The sequence below is a fragment of the Phalacrocorax carbo genome, chromosome 9, assembly GCF_963921805.1.
Source record: "Phalacrocorax carbo chromosome 9, bPhaCar2.1, whole genome shotgun sequence".
Lineage (NCBI taxonomy): Eukaryota > Metazoa > Chordata > Aves > Suliformes > Phalacrocoracidae > Phalacrocorax > Phalacrocorax carbo.
The window spans coordinates 33310016-33332640 of record NC_087521.1 but is presented as its reverse complement, the minus strand read 5'-3'; the positions used below and the strand labels follow the sequence as shown (position 1 = coordinate 33332640).

At 38.7% G+C, this 22625-nt stretch overlaps 1 protein-coding gene across 8 annotated transcripts in view; it reads left to right on the top strand.

Annotated features, from left to right (window-relative positions):
* The window catches only part of KIAA0586 (KIAA0586 ortholog), a 75562-nt gene that overhangs the window by 40770 nt on the left and 12167 nt on the right, over positions 1-22625 (top strand). For 6 of the 8 annotated variants that reach the window (XM_064461036.1, XM_064461032.1, XM_064461033.1 and 3 more), the window contains 3 exons: positions 1786-1966; positions 5095-5234; positions 9966-10053. In XM_064461036.1, the coding sequence (XP_064317106.1) occupies positions 1786-1966; positions 5095-5234; positions 9966-10053 (409 nt within the window). The remainder of the gene's footprint in view (positions 1-1785; positions 1967-5094; positions 5235-9965; positions 10054-22625) is intronic. The other 2 variants (XM_064461035.1, XM_064461031.1) reach the window with 1 other exon arrangement.

Here is a 22625-nt window from a genome sequence, read left to right as displayed (position 1 = left end):
GCATAGCTCAGCATATGTTTACATGCACTTTTGCGCATGCTGTTTGATACCGATCTTGGAACAAAATCTCAAAATATTCATATTCAGTTGGCAGAAAAAAACAGACTGAGATATAACTATCTCATTACAAAGGACACAAAAGTAATTTTTTGTCACACATCTAAGTGTTTTCTATGTGGAAAATAGTAGTTTGGACTGGGTGTCTATTCTAACTCACATAGCTGGAGGAATGTTTAAAGGAAGTAAACTGTGAATGCTACATTATGGTTCACAAACACCTTTATTTATGGCAGATCTTGCTTTTTGTGGTTTTATTGATGCATATACGGTTTCTTCCTACTGTCTTGGTCAGTTTAGTCTAAATAATTACTAACTTCACTCACCTCCTTAACTGGTCCTTTGTCTGTCTTTATTTTACTTAATGAGCTCTGGTGGATGGACTTAGTGAAAAGCTTTCTACAGTGTCAGCTCTGAGTCTGCCTGTAATTGTAGTGACATTTTCTCATCAGCACTGCCAATTACAAATGCATCTCTAATTTGCTTTTTCCCTTTCCCATAGTCACAGACTGCTCGGTCTGTCCATGTAAGACACTAATAAACTGCCCCCACCCCCAGATTCTGACAAGGTGTGTGCAGGCATACCTTCTCATTTGTAAAGAGAAAGAATGTTCTAGATGTTACTAGTAATGCTTTAGAATTATACTGTGCGCATGTGTATATGTGTATTCAACCTGTTTTCCTGCATAGAAGCAAGCTGGTTTTTATCTGCAGCTTTGAAAGACAGAATCTAGAGAACCATCCATATCTTAAGTGCCATCCAAACCTACTTAAAAATTGAACTTTTTAGCTGAGATGCTATGCAACAAAGAGTCAGTAGCTTTTAGATGCTTCCAGTGTTACAAGGTCAGGCAGTGAACAATGGTCATATGTGTAACATTAAAGGCTTCGTGTGCTGAAAATATAACTTAGGTTCTGATTGTATTGGGATACCAAACAAAATAAGTCACAGAATCCCAGGTTGGAAGGAACCTCAGGGACCATCTAGTCCAACCTTTCTAGGAAGAGCACAGTCTAGACAAGATGGCCCAGCACCCCGTCCAGACGACTCTTGAAGGTGTCCAATGTGGCCGAGTCAACCCCTTCCCTGGGGAGATTATTCCAATGGTGACTTGTCCTCAGTGTGAAAAATTCTCCTCTTGTGTCCAATCGGAATCTCCCCAAGAGCAACTTGTGTCCATTCCCCCTTGTCCTCTCCATGCAACTCCTTGTAAAAAGGGAGTCTCCATCTTCTTTGTAGCTACCCCTTAAGTACTGCTACATTGTGATGAGATCCCCTCTGAGCCTTCTTTTCTCAAGGCTGAACAAACCCAGCTCTCCCAGCCTATCCTCGTATGGCAGCTTCCCAGTCCTCTGATCATCTTAGTGACCCTTCTCTGGACCCCTTCCAGCCTGTCCACATCCTTTTTGTATAGCGGGGACCAGAACTGCACACAGTGCTCCAGGTGTGGCCTGACAAGCGCTGAGTAGAGTGGGATAATGACTTCTTCAGAGTGATGTTCTTTGGCTGTAAGTGATTCTTTTCTGTCCAGTACTAATAAATATAGGTCTTGATTTCAAACCCAATTAGATGATATCGCTTAATTTTCAGTTTTCTTTATTCAGCGCTAATAGTATAGACTTAAGTTTATGTATGCTGTAAGGGTTAATGCAATGAGATAACAATGCCTGGCTTTGGAACATTGGGAGTTTTTATACCTGCTGTTCTGATGTTGCTCTTCTATGTAGGATTCTGATGCTAGTGTTGGGGAGCTCAGTGAAGGTCAAAGGCCGAGGCTGACCAGAGCAGCAGAGAGAATTCTAATGGGACATTCAGTTTATATGGACCACCCGACTGCTCGGGCTTCTGAAAACAGACCACACCAGGGTTTCCGTTCTCCATCGCCAGGGCAGCTTGCCCGAACTGGAGGTACAACTAGACTATTACTTCTTCTCTGTGGTATTTATGTGGATGCTGAGTTTTTTTTATAACAGTAGCTAAAATAATTTCAGAGAGTATGCTCAAAATCCAATATTAAAAATTTACAGGTAATTGCTGCAATGAAATGATTAACATTCCTATTCTGAGAACTGGATTTAATTCAAGCTGTGTCTTCACTCTTCTTTGTCTGTAATATTCTACAGTTTGAAAAAAATCGTGCCAAGTACCTCTTGCCTATAGACTAATTGATTGTAAAGTATGTGTTTTAGTCTTTTAAGTCAAATTCAGTTCTCAAAAGCACTTAGTTTGACCGTTCTTGAAGTCGGTTTCCTTAGGACAGGTATTAACACCAGCAGTTCAAGCTACTTCTCTCTGTCCCCTTAAACAGCACACCTGCTCATTGTTTTTATCACTCCATCAAGGGGATACTGTAGTGTCTCATAATTGGTAATATATTTTTGCTTCAAATATTCCTGTAACAATATGGAAGTTCATTTTTTTTTCCCAAATGGGTAGGTGAGGCACACATATAATGGCTTGTACAAAGTAGTGTGGGAATTTGTTGCTGTGGTAAAGAAGGGTAATTAATTTATTTCTTTTCAGTTGAAACTAGTGCTATAACCACTGGCCCATCCTTCCTCTCCCTTATCTTTTTATCCCAGTTTCTCTATTGTTATCTGAAAATGTACTTCTATACTTGCTTAATTGAACTGCTGCAAGCTCGTAGAAACTCTTAGTTTTGTTGAGTGTGGTTTTAAATGTGATTCAATTAAACTGAAATAATTATCAAGCTGTTACAACACAGATGTTGTTGCACTGATTCATCAAAAGTTGTGTAAACTGAAGTAATTACACAGCTGGTTTTCTGTCCTTTTAAATTTCACATTTATGAATTTGACAAGAGAAGCATATCTCATGTTATCAGCCCTTGACCAGTAGGAAGTGGATTGAGATTGAATGTGTTCAATATGTGGCAAAAAGTAACTCAGCGAAATAAGAGTATTTGTTTAGTTTTGAAGTGGTTATACAGAGAGTAAGCTTTTTAAGGCAGCTGTTACCTAATGTTTTGGACCAGCTACACCACTGTCAGCCTTGAAAATACATTCTGGTATTTACATGTTATATTTATATATAAACATATGACATACACTACATATTATCAAACTTTTACTTGAAAGTAGTTTGTTGAATGTTGTTTGGAGATCTGTTACATTAGGCTTCCTGGCAAAGGACTTAGGTAATGCTGCTATCCCTTTCTCCAAGTCATTTGTTTAACACCGTTGTTAGAGTACAGTCAGCATTAAGAACACTGTGATGTGGGAAAAATCAGTGATCTAGATCAGTCTGCTCTAAGTCTCTGATAGTGCTCAGGACCATATAGAAAGTTAGAAGACACAAGTTAATGGCCGGACCTGCCTACTAGGGATATTTCTTACCCTTAGCTGTATCTGGTATAAAATGTTTGTATCTCCCCTATATATATTTGCTAAATTTATTTCATTTAATTTAGGATGCCCTTTGGCTGTCTTGTAAATCCAAAACCAGCTCCTACATGTGATGATAATCTAAAAGCATTGTGTTTCTCTAGTAATTTTTTATGCGCATCTTGAGGTATTGTTTCTGTTTTAGTATTTGTTTTAGAGGATGCAAGTGCTCTGGACTAACTACCGTATAGGAATGCCCTGTGCTTTTACATAATCTGTAATAATCCCAGACTGAGTTTTGCTGCATCCTAATGATTTTTAATTTAGCTTCCCTCCCTCCACACCTCAGAACACACAGCACAGGATTCATTGACATTGCTCAGGAAACAGTGTTGTATAAGACCTAGGGTCTCCTTTCAAGACAAGTGTTTTCATATCAGGGAGGAACAGAAAATCTTGTTTCCAAGTCCCTTTAATAGCAAAATCAACACTGAATAGGAAACAATCTGTTCTGGGTGGTGGGGGAGCTGGAGAGGGGAAGGAATGATCTGTGATTGTTACCACTTTTCTTCCAAATCTTTTATATCCATCCACTGGTATGTGAGATTGCATGTCCTTCAGTCTGTTGCGAGTCAGGACTAAGAGATATTTCTCAATAGCCGCAACATTCACAATGCAGGTCCATCATTTTATTTCATTTTATTTGATAATTATTTTTAGGTCTAAAATTAAATAATTGTTACACCAGTGGGGGTAAAAGTTCATATATTTCAGGGTGTGTATCTCTGTACATAAAACCCTGCAGTGGATACTCAGTTTCTCTGTCAAAATGAGTCACTCTCAGATATACCTGTAAGAATTCTGGGGATTGTGTGTGTATGGGTATCTTCAGTTTTGCGACCAGTTTTTGTGTGTATTATGGAAACATCCTACATATTTGTATGATGGAGCAGGTGTTGCTTATGCAGGTATATAACAGCATCTTGATGATCAGTCTTTCATTTATAAATCCTTCTTTTCAGTGCTTGAAGTCATGGATATAAAAACCAACATGCAAATGGAATGTGGCACATGTAGTCTTAAAGTGAACAATAATTACAGTTAATTAAGCAATGATTATAGTTAATTAGGCTTAAAATTCATTCTTTGGCTCTGTATGATAGCAGAAGGCTAAAGTTAGTCCGTGAGCTGTCAGTACATTTTTCATAAAGATGCTTTACATACTTGCAGGCTGCAAAAGCATGATAAATGCTGGATTATATAGCAAATGGTCCCTTTAAAAGAGACTATATACAGGTTTCTTTTCATTCACACAACAATGAAACATTTTCATGGAGAAGCCTTTCCAATCTCTTTCCAATATGTGTGATAAAGCTCATTAAGCATATAATGGTATGATGAACTATACAGCTTTGAAGCTATCACAAATGCCATGTTAGAAATCTACAGATGATAAAACTGATTTATTTTTTTCAATTTCCACAGACATGTATTTCTTATTTCTTTTTTCCCACAAGAACAATTTAAGGGATATACATTGAGCCACGTAAGGAGGAAATCATTCTCTTTACAATTGCATGTCCCATTATTGAACCTTGAAAGGCTCCACATCCTGCCACATGAGTTGACTGGGAGATTATTGCTCCAGCTCATCAAGGAATTTTTTTCTCTTTATTTTTCTCTCTCTCTCAGCAGAAATTCTTGGAGATGCAGATACAAGTCGTGGTCCAATGCTTATGGCTGAACTGGAATCGCAACTGGTTTCAAATCCTGTTCTGCAGTCAGCCCTACCAAGCTGCAGAGTGACATCTCTCTCAGAGGATCTGTCCCAGGTAAACTCAAAGGATCTTTTCTATGACTAGTCAGAAAGTGCAAACTGAAACCCTGGCAAATAAATCTTCCTGTTTCGCCATGGGGACTGACATCACAGAACCAGTGTAATTAAAGTGACACATTCAGCTGAGAAACTGAAGTCAGAAGTACATGTGTGTAATAAAAATACTTGTGTTGACTGTGATGGAATCCTTACAATATGTTTTCTGTTAGGTTCAGACCTTCTCCTTTACCTTTTCTGCACTTCCTCACAACTTCAGTGGTCTCACAGGATCTAATACTATACGTACTTGGTTCAGATGAGGCATTCCAATGTTTTAGGGGCACAGGGCTTCAAATACAGAAGAATAACATGATGGATATATGAGAGAGGAAGCGACAATAGAGGTTTGGCCTCACTAGTTGTAACCCACCGATTCATCATTGCAGGAGCTTTAGCTGTCCTTGTAGGGGCAGGGTTGGAAAGGTGGTAATGGTGATGTTCCTCAGAATACCTGAAGGTAGAGGAAGATCCTATTGATCTCTGAAACCTATAGAGTTAATCCATTGCTACTTTTTTTAGTATGTGCTGTTTCCTAGAGATGATGATTTACTAGCTAACTAAAGATAAATTTAAAGAGCAAGTGGCAAAAGCTAAAAACGAGGTGGCAGATTGCTCTTTAATATGTTAAGCTTCACACTGTGTTTGAAAGTAATAATCTACTTACCATGTTTGCTATGTTCCTGCATGCATTCTGTCCTTCCCTGATGTTCTATATTAAAAATAACCTGAACTATCTTACATTGATCTGTCTTTGGTTTCATGTTTTTGAGCTTTATGTATTATGCCACTGGTGTCTGAGCAGTTCTTGAACTGGTCATCTGAAGCAGTGTGTTGCGTCTTCAAAGAGGATTTAAAATGTTATACCTCTTTCACTTTGAGATCACTGGAATGTATTATTTATTGGAAAGGTTGTTCACAGGCAAGGCTGGATTAAGTTAAACCGCTGTGTGTGTTGGGGTGAAGCTCATATCCTTGTTACCGTTTCAACTAGCCAAAAGTAGGGACAGAGAGGGCAAAACATGTTTCCTTCTTTCAGCACCATTAGCTGTGATGAAGAACCCAGTGATACCTACGTCTCATGCTCTGGAGAATTAACTGATGGGGTTAGGTTTGATTTTTGTTTGCGTTACCCATGTACATAGTCTTACCTATGCAAGAAATGTAAGGTGATCTGACATTGTGTCTTTCATAGAAAATACCTGGATTATTATATATTATGTTATCTTTAGAAACTTCTTCATGCGTCTGAACCCGTAGTGTCACTTTTTTTGCCTGCTGGCATATAAAACTCACCCTCCCTCCAAATCAACCAAACAAACAAACCCCTGAACTTTGTGTGTGTGGTTGCGTTTGTTTTCATTTCTTTACCCAAAGAAAATGATCTCTTCCTGTACATGGATGTTCCTCACTTAAGGCTCTAAACCACTGTTTCTCATGGGCTAAATTTTTTGCCTTTCTATGACGTGGCTGTACCTATATGCGATAACAACTGTAAATGTCTGTCCTGGATGTGGCAAAGCCGTGTTCCATAAGATCCTCTACTGGATCTGTACATCCTCCTCTGAAAAAAAAGAATCCCTGTACCAGATGATTTGAAAGTTTGCTTTGACAGCATCTGTCTAACATGTAACAATGAGGAACCTTTCCCCTACTTTCCATTAGGGATGTCATCTGTATTCAGATCTATGGCTGGATCTGCTTTGTCGTCTGCCTGTAGGAAACAGATTTTCTGGTAACATAATATCAGCTGTGGCAAGAGCAAGAGATGCTCAGGCTTTCAGAATGATTCATTCTATGTAATGTTTAAGGCAATAATCACTTTAAACTTCTTCAAAGATTTCCTCCCAGGTTAGTCACTGTCAGTTGTTTCACATCTCTTTCATCTCTAGGCAGTGTTTGCCTTCATTGAAATTAAACTCTATCAGCTACGTACGAAGCAAGAAGACTAATCTATTTAGGAGCAAAACTAGGTGTTTGCTGGGAGACCTGAGAGAATGCACTGTATTTCAGATGGTGTCCAGCTGAGCTTGGGTTCGGTAGAGCTTTGTCCTGATATAACTGGGAACAATCCTCCTGGGTGTTAGGGTTTGTAAAAAGGTTTGCAAAGCCTGCGTGGTTTCCATAATCTGTCTGAACAGGATCCTCACTTCAGGGAGGTTGTGGGCAGTGATGTGGAGCTGCCACATATGTGCCACTTGTTTGCTCCCTGGCACCGGTGTGTAGATCAGATTTTGACCAGCAGAAAGAGCATTGTCTTTTCATGTAGGGCAGAGGCAAATGGCTTTCAGTCATGAAGAGTGAAGTCTGTGTGGTCACTCACTCCAAAACAAATGGCTGAAGTCATACAGGAATTTTCTTATCTACCCAGATTCCTTGGCTGCTCCTCCTTTTCTGGTGTTGGATTTTTTTGAGATTTATATATGTTTTTAGCCACTGTTAGACAGAATGCCAGACTAAATGCATCTTCGGTTTGACCCCTTCACTCCATTCTTGTGCAATGATACAGGAATTAACTGTTATTTGTGACCACTTTGCCCCTGTGCTATTAGCTCTAAGAAACAACAGAATGAGTAGGAGGAAGCTGGGCTTTTCCTATTCTACATAAAACATTTTGATCGTGGGAGGGACATGAACATTGAAGTCATATTTGTGTGGCTAAACATTTCAAAGATGGTAAATCTGAATCATTTGAAGTCCCAAATGCATTGTTAAAATCTTAGAAAATCAGTTAGTTGCAAAATATTTTCATCATGTTCTTGTGTAAGTATGAATGTTTTTATACAATCAACATTTTTTAAGTGGGATTGTCACTTTGGTATTCTCATTAGCTTTCATTTTTAGCATTTCAAAAGAGATGGTTTTTTAATCTTCAGGAATGCATAATTGTAGATTATGAATCTATGTGTTATCTCTCAGCTTCTTGTTGCAGCTCAGTTCAGTTAAACTGGTTTTTGGTTTGTCTTACTAAAAATCCAATACAAAACAAAACAGAAAAAACACTTCAAATGGACTCATGAATATGCTGTCATGCTGCTTGCATTTAATGTTCTGTAACATTGGTGGCCTTCGATCACATTTCCGTGAGGCCTTCCTGCTTTCAGGAAATCATCTCAGCTCTTTCTTATCTTGTAAGCTTTAAAGGATGAACAGAGTTGGTCGGCATCATGGTGTGTAGAGGTGCCCAAGTAAGCACCAATCCTAACTGGTCTATCCATACTCACAGTGCCTTGTGGAGATGCTAGCTTGATCTCAGATGCATGTATATTCACTTCCACCAGCTTACGCTCTCACTGTGCTGGTGGGGTTGTGTCAGTGCTCGTTAGAGATGACGTGCTATCTACTAGTGTAGCTTGTTTGCTCTATGCTTTGTTTACTGGGGAGTGTAAACAAGTCCATGCAGCCACTGAGGAAAAGACAGTGACTGAATGGCTTATCCTTTTTTTGTTCCTAATGTTTTGCAATGCTGGCTTAAATGATCATTAAGTACATGAGAAGCAATACCATTACTGTTGAGATTCCTGTTATCATAGGAGACAGCTGTTAGCTGAAAGAAGCGGGAAGCCCTGATTGCATAGTTGGCACCATGCTTATTGTTTGCCAGACATAAAAATTTTCTTCTTTTGATCTATATTTTTGACTGTGTGTTTCACTTGTGGCCTCCACAGTAGTGGAGGGTTTCTCTTACAGAACTGAAGCATACTTTCCTTTTCTTCCTTTTTAGCTTTTGGGGAGCAAAATACCACTGGTACTTTGACATCAGGTCTTCAAGAGAATGCCCGTGCCATTGCTTCTCAGGACGTATAATTTTCCCAGAAGTCATACAGCAATTCTGTCTGTAGGCTCCAAACACTGTGTGATATGCAAACATTTATGATCTTTCTTGTGTTCCTCCTTCTTTAAGAATCTTCATTAAAAAACTTATATTCATCTGTGGAATCAACAGAATAACTGCGCAAATCAAAATTGTCTGTCTTAGAGAATGATTCAGTCTTCTAGAACTCTATGACTCTATGTTTTGCACTTCTCATGTTTCCTGTCTATGTGTAGTGCAATGTCCTTGGGCCACAATTCCTGTTCCAGTTAGCACATAAGATAACCAGCATATTTGACAAATATGATGTCTGTCTTTTTAACCTGCAGAGCGTTTGTTGCTTCTAAGAAACTGTTTTCCTATAGGCTTTGTTGCAGACCTAGGTCCTGAAGAGCATTTCAGAAAGAGTGGAAAATGGTTTTAAAAACACGGTTAAGGAAATAAATTTTATACTTGTGATGGGTTTTCTAACCTGTGTGCTGTCTTTTTATTTTTCTTTTCCATTTCAACTTTCTCTTTTTACTCAGGAGGGTAATACCTAGGGAAAAGTCCTGGGTATTGAAGAAAGCCAGAGAAATCTTATGTTATTTCCGCCACATGCTTTGATTAGGAATTGAGGGTCCCCTGTGTGTTCAGGTCTAAATGGCACTTTGCCATACCTACTGCTCCCAGGATGTCTGTCTGGAGGAAATAGCACAGCAATAGGCTAAATCAGATCTGAATTCTTTTGAAGTCGAAAGGAAGGAAGAACAAGTGCACGTCCTTTAATGAATCTTTAAAAGCATCTTTGGGTGTTTCTTGAAGTTCCAAATAATTTTACTGTGCTTTTACATCAAAAGTCAGGGTTGTAATATGATTTTAATGTATGATATATAGGAGGAAAGCCGAGGAGCTGCACAAGTTGAGACTGTGAGACCCCTGGTTATTCATGTGAGAAGGAAGTCTGAAGAGGTGCAACAAGAAGGTAAATCAATGTCAATAAGCAAACATAGTTCTTTCAGTTAAGCACATCACTTTTAAATGCTGTTGAATACTGATGTATAATAAGATACTGATTTTTAAAAAAATTTGGTTTTCAGTACTACCAAATTACCCAAACTTCCAAACGCTTGTATATAGTGTGTATAAACCTGTGTACATAGTTATGGTATTGTTGGGATGCACTGAAGGGATTGGAAATGTATCTGTATGTAAGTCATCAGAATCCTTGCAATTAAGTATTTATTTAAATTTTTGTTTGCCAAGAGCATGACAATGTGCATATTATGTAGTCAGCTGAATCTTAATTGCTTTATAGAATGCTGTTCGCAAACAAAATATTCATAATGTTGTGATAGATGGCAGTGGCTCATACACATGAGAAAATGCAAGGGTACTAGAGGAGAACTGAAAGATAATACAAAGTTAAGATCTTGCAAATGTGAAAAGAAAAATAGAGATTTCAATGTTAAAACGGCCTGGTTTGAGATGGACTTCAAGCTAGTGTGTAGCAGTGATTGTCTTTTGTGAAGGACTCTCTGTATTATCTATGCATAACCATGCTATTTTGGGAGATAACAGTGTCTGTTAGAAGTGTTAAGGATATTGCATGTTTATTGTAGTTCAAGTCAGTATTGGAATAACATAAACTGTGCATATTGCTGCCATATTTAATTGTCTTAGGAGATAATTTTGTGGAAGTGGTAGAGTGAGATATGTAGCAGTTTTAATCTTACGTGCTAAGAACTGGAATCTAAAAACCTACATGTCTACAAAAATGCAATTACAATTGCTCCACCCTAGTATAGACAAATTCTTCCTTCAAGCCCTTTTTAAAATAATTCTTTGAACTTCTTCCATTTAATTTTTTTAAAACATCTAATCGAATTATAACTCTGATGGAATTATTTTACTTCAAATACGTATAAGTGGTAAGAAAAGCCCTAGGCCAGAGTTATTGGTTGTGGGACACGGAACCTAATTTCAGAACCATGGTTTACATATGAAGGAAGTTATGAATAATGTAAAACTTAGCTTCTATGGACAATTAGTGGAAAAGCTTACAGAACTGAAGTGGCACACTTTAGTGCACGTACATGTTTTGTTGTAGGGTCATTTATCAACACGTGCTTTTAAAGTAGGTAAATAAAGAATTTACTAAAAAATGGGGGTTAACTCTTTTATTTAGCATTGGTGGAAAATATTGCAATGACTTTTTCTAATAGGAAGAACCATATTTTTCCTCTGGTGTTTAGGAAATCCAAATTGCCTAAGGAAAGTGAATTTCCAGTAAGTTGAATATGACCTTTAAATGGCCAGAAAGGAAATTATGTGGCAGGTCTGCCTTGCAGGATCAACCTGTTCCGAACTTCCTTGACAGCAGTTATAGGAATCTTCCTTTTCTTCCTCCCAACACTTGCTATTAAGCATCAGAGAGAAGGAGGAAAGGGGAGATAGTCCTCCTAACACTGTACTTAGTCTCACAGTGTTAACAAGATGGCACTTCCAGCCTGCATTATTGAGTAGGGTGTTAGAGAGGGGTGGAAATGGAGTAAAATATTTTTTATGAAATCTTTTGTTTTCTGGAATATTTATCTTCAGAAAAACTCAATTAACCTGTACTGTAATACAAGGGGTTTGGGCACAGTCCATCTATGCCTGTGTGTCAGATGAAAATGTTTGACCACGAGATGGCAGTAGTCAATTTTCTTTGAGAGGAACAAAAAAAAAAAGATTATTTATATACCAGGATAATTTAAATCTTACTCAAAGTATACATATTTAATGAGCCAGTAAAAATCTAGAGGATTTGCAAATGGAAACAACTGTCTGTCAGTTTTAACCAGAAGGTCTTGTCTCTATAAGCTTCACCACAGCAACTTAGTCAAAAAGTTGAGGGTAAAAATTAATAAGAATCATTTGAAAGAAAAATGAAAACTTGCAACATGATAAGTATATATGGATTTAAATAAATACAACATTTTAAAATTAAGCACATCTGTTCCTGTAAGTTCAAAGCACTCTGTTTATAAAAACTTCATGTCAAACGGTGGCTTTTACTCACTGTCCCTTGCTATCTCAGTACTCGCCTGAAAATGGAGAAGCATTTCTGAGGCAGGGCCATTTAGGTATTTTTTTCAGAGTTTAAAGGGTAAGTGGTTGTATTGGTATTAGAGCTTAGAAAATCTGGAGCCCTGAAATGAAGTGTGAATTCAGGATGTTGGGAGAAAAGGGAAATTGTTTTTCCCTTTTCTTGGAGGGAAAAGGGCTTAGAGTTGGGTGTAAAAAAAGCCTTTTTATTTAATTGATAAACACATGACAAGATTTGATTAATTTTTTGTCTATGCTTATAAATATACGTACGATAGAGCTTTCTTTTGTTGTTTAAAAAATTTTTGTGGTCTACAGTGAACATGTGTTTTTACTGAAAGTAAGTTGATTCATGTCTTCTAATGAAAGTTGAAGTTCAGTAGGACTGTTACAATATCATGCCTGAAAGGGTAATGTCTCCTGAAAGTTACAACTGAAAATCAAGCCTGAATGTATTATTAATTGAAATGTGTGCCTTCTCTAGACATAGTGGAGACAGTGGTTTGAAAACATACATTTTTAGTACATAATATACATGCATATATATTTTTGGCTTTATGATACCCTTTAATCTTTGTACCATTCTTTCATATATCTTCATAAATTTAATATGATAATAATTGTTGTGGTTGGTGAATGCCCATATTTCCAGAATACAAGCATTTTCAGGCTTACATTAACATGATTCAGAATTTTTAAATTAAAATGTAAGAACAGGTGGCAATGCTTGACTGCAGAGCATTTTTAAAGTTTAATATGAGCAGCTCAGAACGAAGAAGTAGATATATCTTCACTTAATTATTTTTCTGCAGCACAGACTCTCAAAACGTGACCTAGAGAGCACAACTTCATGATAGTAATTCCTTTTTATCTCCAGCTAGTGAATAATATTCAGGCAGCTGTTAAGTACATGGGAAAGCAATATTGGGACACTAAGCAATTGGCTTTGTTGCCACAGAAAGATTGCACAATTGCTTGTGGGAGGAGATGATCTGTGCAATAAATGAGTAAGAGGACAAGAAGCCCTTAAAACAATCTGTATATAAAAAATAAAGCTTCCAGAGTCCCTGTTTGGTATTGAAAATGGGCTAGTTCTGTGTCAGCATTGAGATTATGCTGTATTGAAAACTAATATTGAAAATATGGATATAACTAAATACGACTTTGCCACTCTTCTTCAGCCAGACATTGCTCTGAGTTACATTTTGGGTTATTTTTTCTTAAAACTATTGTGGCATGAGGCAAATCTCTAACAGATGCTTCAAGGAAGGAAGAAGATTAGGATAAGGCTAAAGGTCTTTATTTTTTCCTTGGAACTGGAACTGTTTTGGTCAAACTCTTAACAACTATTCTACTGAAAGTTTACTTTCTCTTTAATATCCTGCTGTTTCTTTTTTTGGACTGAATTTCACTAAACGCTTTTGCTAAGGACCATCCATACCACCCTGAAAATAGCAGCTAGTGATGAAAAACGGAGCTATTCTTTCACGCTGTAGACAGTACCACCACAACCCAAGAGGTAGGAATAGTTTGCGTAGCCTACATTGCTCCTTGAATTTGACTAATTTTGGGGAGAAGATATTGGAAGTTGAAGTCATGAAATCAATTATCTATAATTATGGCATTTTTCAAGCAAATGTCCCCTTAGAGGTTTATGTATGTTTTTCAGTGCTTCTTCAGAACTCTTATTTCTGGTCTATTTTGACTCTGGTTTTCCTATACAGTAACGTCCCCATGCTATCAGATGGTTCATTGACATAATTCAGTTAATATATTTTACATTCGGGCAAGTCAGGAAATGCAAAGCTGCGTTTCCCACAGAAACTGTGTCTTTTCTATAAGTAGTCATTAGCTTTTAGGTGCTCCAAGTGGTTTAGAACACCAGTTCTCAAAGAGTTTTCATTTGCTTTTTCTGCACATGTGACCATAGCAGCTACGTGATAGCCCTTGCACTGAAAACATGTGTCTGAGTAATAATGCATTTTGCATATTATCCCCACATAAAAGCCTCAGTAGCCACACTTAAGAGTTTTTAGTTTGAATTTCTGTAAGTCAATATTTAGCTGTCTTACAGTACTTTTGGAACAGGAGTTTTGAATTTCTTGGGTTTTGTAAATATTATTTATCTGTTAAGTGCCATTTATGTCTATGGTTCCTTCTTCTCCCACTGAGTTACTTCAGTTATAATGTTAAAACAGAAGTTTAGTTTTTCGTAGCTTATGGCAAAGTCTTGTGTAGAATTGTTATTGAGACAATGATGTCCTCCTGCTGCGGATGTGTTCTGCTGGTTCAAGTTAGGGTCCTGGGAAATCAAACGCCAGGAACTGCTGTGGGTTTCATGTGACTGTGCACATCTTTGCACCTATTCCCAAAAGATCTCTTTCTGGGAAATGATCCTCCAGTCTCCTAGGCCTGTCACTTCTTCCCATCACTTATTTGTACAAAAGGCATGAACAATGGGAACTTCTAGCAGGTGAAGCATGGATCTCCCTGGTGTGTTTTTTACACCCCGAGAATGTTATTTTATTTTTTTGAGGCATCTAAATTAATTGAAATCCAAGTAATCAGATGGAGAAATAGAAAACAAACAAAAAAAAAACCCAGTTTATACTTAAAGAAAACTACCAGTACACATTTTCTTGCAGTCTGAGGGTTTCCTACTGACTGGCATGCTCAGGTAGAAGTCATTCTCCTCTGGAGTCCAGTACCATACCACGTGTCACCTGGCCCTTTTCTTATGAATCTACAAGCATTAGGTTTCTGTTCACTTGGCAATTTTCTTCAACTTCTAAGAGGTTGAGAGTTAGTTCTCCTCAGACTGCCTGCCTCCTTAAACGGCACAGAGGGATACAGTGCTCTCTCACTGCTGCAGTATTGTCAAGACATTTCTCTGACCTTGTGCTGAGGCTTTTGCTGTGGGAGGTATGTGCAAAGGCAGGAAAATTCCCCTTTTAGTCTTCCCTTGGTGCCTATACAGATGATGCTTTACACCCATCATGAAATCGGCACAGCTTTGTATATCTTAAGTTTCCCTTGTAGAGCCCTCATGAGAATCTGTTTCTGCTCCATGCTGGATGTGAGTATGCATACTCTTTGGAAAGAAGGTATTTTGCACTTTTTATATAGTGAAAAAGAATAAAGCAGGAAACCTTCCAGTGTGGCCTTAAGGAGAGTTCCTGCTCAAAAGTTTTAAGTTCAGGAGGTGAGGCTAGCATCTATAGTCCCATTACTTAAGCAGGTGAAAGTATCTACAGTTGCCCCTTTCTCCCTTTTGATCAGATCTTTGCGTTTAAAGTACATGTATTTTGCAGAGGTTCAGGGTGTATTCCTGGTACCCAGTCCATCCTCTGTTCTGTACACAGCAGCAGGGATTTTCATGAAAATTCCAGCACCAGCTGGTTTTTTTTCCTGCAGAAAGGGAAAGAAAAACTTACTCAAACTGACATGATCACTACTTAAAGGATTACTTCCTATGGAGACTGTCAAATACTTGGATTTTTACTTGTCTTTTTCCAGATTTACTGGGGCTCAAGGTAAATATCTAGAAATCTTATCAGATTCTCTCTTCAAGCCTGGATTTTAAAGGATTGCAGGAGATCTGATCCCATGACCTGTGGCATCCCTCAAAGTGCATTTATATATCATAAACTAAAGTTCAAGGCAATGACAAAATTAAGCCTGGTATTTCACTCATACGTAGGGGTTGTAATGTGCAAATAATGAGGGACCAGTCCCTTTTTCATACTGGTAAGCTGAAAACCTGTGGTACTGCTGCATAAAGCATCCAATGTACATTCTGGAGTTTGTATGTCCTTTTTGCCTCAAAATATCATGTGGTACCCAGTATGGAGTGCCTGCTGAGCATCAGCTGTCTGTATCGCATGACACAGACACCAGAGACTTCTGAGGATCTTCTGATCTTAAGTGTATCTTAATAATGTAAAGTATTTTACTTCCAAGTTTATTGGAATGTCTTTAAAAATTCGATTCATAATTGTATTTGCTTTTCAAACACTTATGACTACCTGCTGGAACCAAAGCAGTCCAGACTGCCAGGCTGTTCTGCTAAGCTGCATGTGGCACCACTGCCTCATCCCTGCAATGCGGATTTCATAGAATCACAGAATTATTTAGGTTGGAAAAGACCTTTAAGATCATCATGTCCAACCGTTAACCCAGCACTGCCAAGCCCACCACTAAACCATGTCCCTAAGAACCACATCTACACCTCTTTTAAATATCCCCAGGCACAGTGACTCGACCACTTCCCTGGGCAGCCTGTCCCAATGCTTGACAGCCTTTTTGGTGAAGAAATTTTTCCTAATATCCAATCTAAACCTCACCTAACGCAGCTTGAAGCTGTTTCCTCTTGTCCTATCACTTGTTACTTGGGAGAAGAGACCAACACCCACCTCACTACAGCCTCCTTTCAGGTAGCTGTAGAAAGCAATAAGGTCTCCCCTCAGCCTCTTTTTCTCCAGGCTAAACAACCCCAGTTCCCTCATCTGCCTCTCATAAGACTTGTTCTCCAGACCCTTCACCAGCTTCAATGCTCTTCTTTGGACACACTCCAGCACCTCAATGTCTTTCTTGTGGTGAGAGGCCCAAAACTCAACACACTCTTTTGGTGGAGCCTCACCAGTGCCGAGCACAGGGGTACCATCCCTGCCCTGCTCCTGCTGGCCACACTATTGCTGACACAAGCCCAAGTGTTTTTCTGTAGCTTGTGTCTCTTCGAATAGCCAGGCATATTCTAAGCAGAATTCTCGTTAAGAGGAGAATACCTCTTGCTGCTGCATATCTACTCTTAAGAGTTGGAATGTACAAGCTGAGAGCCCTAAATTGCTATTTCCACTTTAGCAGTCTACCTTTCATCTTTCACCAGTTCTAGTTTCCAGTTGTATAAATCCACCTATTGTCTGCCCATCTGGGGTCGAAGCTAGAATGTCGTGCTTTTTCTTTTGTGTAAGGTTCTCATGTGGTGGTGAATCAGCTGGATTTGCTGTGTGTTGCAAGCAGAGTATGGTCTTGACAGCAAGTATTAAATACAGTCTCAGATCTCCTGGATACTAACACACTCCTCACCAGTCTATCCAATTTGTTGTGCCAAAGCGGTCTTTCTCACAGCCTGTGTAGGATTCGTAAACATGCTAGGATCTGACTGAAGCAGCTTTGTATTGTGTATTATGATTTGTATGCACTTTTACAAACTTACAGTAATTGCTGTTGCCTTCATTGTAAAGAGCAAAAAATAAACACACACAATAAACCCCCTTAATGGGCACTGATCCCACTGGCACTGATCTTGAGTAACTCTGAATAAAAGCAGATGGTAGCAAGCTGACTAGGCTGACCTGCTTTCCCCTTTCAGGCAAACATTGCTTATATAAATGGGGGACGCACACAAAAAATTAATGGGCTCGGGCAAGCCACCTAAGGACAGAGACTCCCCATGTACTTAATGCTTACATCAGCCTGAGGGCTGTTTCCAGTTAGCTCTTCTCTGGAGGGAAAAGTTTCTCACAAATTAGTGGTTCCACAGCTCTGAGTCCATGGTTTAATAAGAACGAACTGATGTGCATCTAGAAAGTCAGTGTGCTTAGCTGTTCTGTGGCCTGTGTCTTGTGGTAGGTCATGGAAAATGATCAGAATAGTCTCTCCTGAACCTGTTACTCACTTATATATGTATAATTGAGTCTGAAGTCCCTTTACACATCCTCTTCTGTCATAATGTTGCGAAGAGGCATTGGATTTCTATGGTCTTGTACTACTTGAATTCATGTGCCTATTTGTTAGCAGTGATGGCAAATGAATTTAAATTGAGATTCCTAGTTGTTCTAAACTGTGCCTCTGTATGTGACTATAACAAGATGTGTTGTAAGAAATAACATTGCCTTTTCCTTATTCAGCCAAGCATTTGGTGGGAGTTACTACCTCCAGGAGTATGCTACAGCCTCTGCCAGAGAATACAGCCTGCAAAGGCAATTTCCTGAATAAGATGTATTTCCACTCCTCAGTCCCTATCATTTTCAGCCTGGTATGTCAATGCCAGCTAAGTTGGAGTCAGGAACCATTCCAGCTGTCTCGGGTAGACCTGCTGCCGACTCTGTGGTAGTTCAGTTGGCAGATGCACTATAGGATCTTTCAGGATGATCATCCTTTCTTGGATTAACAGTCATTTAAGTAGACCTCTCATCTCACGTTTCTTTTTTAGTATGAAAGTTGCATTTCTTTTAATAAAGGCATCAGTATCAGACCAGGAAGTCTTGATGCCTTTGGGTGCTGGCAACACATTGCATGGATACTGTATGGTGACAGGTGAAGACATGGTGTATTACAAACATATATTTCAACTTCGAGAAACATTTATAGCACCGCGATAGGAGAAATGTAGGCTTTCTGTGTTCAGCATGTGCTGGGTTTGTTTTATTTTTCTGGTTGGCAGGGAAGGCAGATGTTGCCCTTTATAATTCAGTGGCTTGTGTATCTCAGAGCAACACAACAGAAGGAACAGCTTCTGCTTTCCCCACTGTGTTGGTTTTGGTGATCCTTGGGCAGAGACAGCTGGACACCCTTCAGCTTTACCTGTTGTCAAGAGCTCTTAATTCAGCTTTTTAAAGCACTACGTAAAAACTGGAAGGAGACAGCTGTTTGTGTGTGGGGTGAATGGGCAGGAGAAAAATTACTAGGACATGAGTGTATATGCTGAGTGGAGGTAGCTTAATGTGAGTGATGAATAACCTACAGATTCTGCCTGTCTGCCTCCAAAACTCTTTTATAAAGGAGATGGGGGATTTGCAAAAACTGTCTTTCTCAGCCATTAAACTTTTTTCTTCTTCTTTTTTAATGCTTTGTAAATTTTTGCACTGCTAGCAGAGGCAAGGCATAGCTGTAAAGTCATTAAGAGAACCTAACTAGGCAATAAAAACAGATATTTAGATGATTGGTGTCCACAGTCAAATTGTAATGGTACTTTTTAAATTTTACTTCTTATTATATTATGAAAGGCTTGACTTACCGGCAGTTCTCATGCTCTTGAACAGTGTCGTTACCAAAGTACATTATTTGCTTATTTTCCTAGATACATTAGGAGTAAACAGACCTTCTACTTTATGAGCTGAAGGGAGGCCAGCTTTTTCCAGCCAGCTTCTCAATACAGTGATACAAAGACTGCCTATAATTAAATACAAATATATGTTTCCATGCCTATGTGATTAATTTCTTATGACTAGAAGCCCAGGAAATTTTCAAATAAGGCAACAGCATGAAGTAAATGTTATCTAGGACATCTTCCAAATGAAGAATACTATATAAATAATGGTAATGCTACTCTCTGATAACATGCTGGTTTTGAGAAATGCTGTCTGCCAAAGTAGCTTTCTTCTTAAAAATAGGATAAGGACTGGTGAGTGAAGATTAAAGTTGTCGTGTGTGACCTGTTACTCATTGCTGAGGTTCCATATGGGGCTGCATTTTGTAATAGTGTTGAATAGCACGTGCAAATGCAAAATTTGGTTAAAACACTTTTCATCTTCCATAAAACTAATAACGAAAGTAAAATACAACAAATCCTCATCTCTGAAATACCAGTTACAAGTGTGTTTTTGGTGACTGCATTTGCAAGAAGCAAGAGTAAATGATAGAGATGGGTTAAATTTTGTCTGTGGACTACGGTGTTCTGGTTTTTATCATGCATGCGGTCATTCAGGAAAAAAAAGGGTACACCTAGAAAAACTCAATTTACATTTAGAATCTTTGTATCTGCCTGGTCATTCTTCTCTAGTCTAAAACTTATGTTTTGCTTTTAAAGAAGGAAGAACTGTTTTTAAGCACAGTTTTAAACAGCCTGAGTAAAAATTGTTGAGTGTGACACAAAATATGTAACAGTTCTGTAAAGTGCATTTTTTTTTTTCCCCTATGCTTTGGCCACGGGGAAGTAACTGTTTCTTTTTGTGTATTGCACAACTTTGACTTTCATTAACTCTTCCTTTTTTAATGTCAGATAGACATGTAGTTTTAATACAAAATAATAAATCGTCAACCATATGCAAACAATGGAAATGTGTATCTCACATTTGCTGGGTCTGGTAGAATTACATTTATGTTTTAGCTCAAAACCATGCAATCAAAGCAGGTTAGATTTAATATGAGCTGACCTGCAGACCTCCATCCCAACTCAGGTTGTTACAGTAAAGTAATAATCTCAGGGTTGCATATTGTGGCCTTGTTTTATGCAACGTATGTATTGCAAGACATGGGCAGAGCTATGTTTGTTTAAAGGCAGTATAACAGCTGCAGTTTCTGTCCTTGTCAGGCCATTGTATCTTCAGTAGAAGTAAAAGGCATGGAATTTGCTGGCAGTTGCTTTATTTTTAATTTTTGTAGTCTGTTTTTATAATCCTAAAACCATAATTACAGATCTTGAGAAAACTGTTTTATTTACTTAACAGCTGCCATTGTGCCCTGTTACATACATCAGAATTTTAAATGGGAAATATTTACTAGTTTGAGTTACAGTGTAAATACATGATTAACTTCTTAAAAGTGCATGTTGCTTATTTCAGTAATTGGACCTGCTTCTAGAGACAGGCAAGCAGGGATATTGCACAGGGAATGCTTATTTCTGAAGATGAAGCTTCCTTCCTGATTAAAAAACAAAAAAGAGAGGGAGCAGTTTCCTGTTGGAGTCCTCATTTTAACGGAGGCCAGGCTGTTGTGCCTCCCCCTGCTCCAGCTGGCCTTTACGTGCTGTCCTTTGTGGAGGCGTTCTCTGACAAACCATGTCCAAAACCATTTTTACAAGAGCAATTGGGGTCAGCCTGTACAAGCAGACCTGGGATCTAAAGAGGTTTTTGCTCCTCTCTCATCTGCTTTTAAATGCAAGGCTACAACAGCCAGTATCTCTGAGGTTAAGGCTTGATAAAGGCTGTTCTCCCCCTAAGATCTGTAATCTTCTAGAAAGGGCCTAATGAAGAGACTCAACCCAAAATTTCAGCTGTATGCAAAAAGTGTGTTCTGGCCTCGATATATATGGTGTGAAAAATGAATAATAGCAGCACTGCAGGCAAAATTTTCTCTGCTATGATGTGACAACCCACCCCTTCATTGGAGGTTTCAAGAATTTGGCTGAGCTTTTGGAAATAAGCCTCATGATTCTGCTGGAGAGATGTTTTAGCTCAGACAGAGCGCAGCACACAACGGCTTTGTTGGAGTGTTGGCTCTGTGCTTATGGGAGGAAACTGCAGTAAAAACCTTACTTTTCTACCTACGATATTTGGTGGTTGTTTCGAATGTGGCCAAGGCTGGGTTTTAGTCTCTCTCTTTTTTTTTTTTTCCCCTAAGTAAAACCGTGCTCACAGGCTTGAGCACCCAAACAGCTAAAAGCTAGGACCATTTAAGGTGGCAATTAGGACCTGACTCTGTACTTTATTAATTCAGTAGGTCTTTTTCTTTCTTTAAGGACAAACTCCCTTGCTCTGTCTGTCCAGTGTGGGCTGTTAAATGAGCACCGCATATTCAGTTCTTAACCCAGCTGCTTTTTGCAAGTCTGCATGGAAAGTAAAGATCTTAGAAAGATGAATCGAGTTCAGGTGTACCCATCGTAGATCTGAGTGATGTGTTTAGGAGATGTTTACATCATGCAACACCGCTAGCTCAGAAATCCGTGAACTAGCCATCAAGCAATCCCCCGAAGCAGTGAAGCTCAGGGGCTGCGTGGTGGTGTGCTGAAGCTGATGGGTCCCAGGACGGTGTGACTTCATAAGGCATCCAGGACGTCTGTGTGTGACTGCATTTTGTAGACGCTCTTGCTTGGGTGTCCTGGTTATGTGACTGTCTGTCAGAATGTGCCATCCAACCATTCACACTCGTGTAGAGCACTGCAGCGCAGAGACTGCCAGAGGGAATATTTTGAAGTATATGAAAAGAAAGTTCAGATGTTTTTAGTCTGAGAGTGAAATTGCAGAAGGCCCTTAGAGGTCTGACTTATTGTGCAATCTCTGTAAGTAATTTGTAATCAAAATACCTTTGCACATGTCACTTTTATATTTCCTGTAATAAAACAGCAAGAGCAATTAAGATTTTGGACCATAATCTTCTACGAGCGTCTAAAAATGAATGGGTTGGAGATTTTTTTTTTAGTTATGGCTGAAATAGCCAGGTTTTAATTTTTTGATTGCTTCAGAAAAAGTTTGGTAATAGCTATTTCAATAGATTTTTAAACTGTAACCTGACAAACAAAACTGTTATGTGGTAACATAATTAATCTGAAGTTTACTTCTGAAAAAAAAGTTGAGAAACCAGAAGAACTCTTCACAAAACTTGAAGACATCTGTACTCTGGCAACCCAGTGTGTGACCTACTGGGCTTTATGCATTTCAAATCAAAAAGAATCAGTAAATATGCTGCCATATGCATGCAAATGTGTCTAATAACACACTGTGTGCTCTGTATCTCTGACAGGGTTCA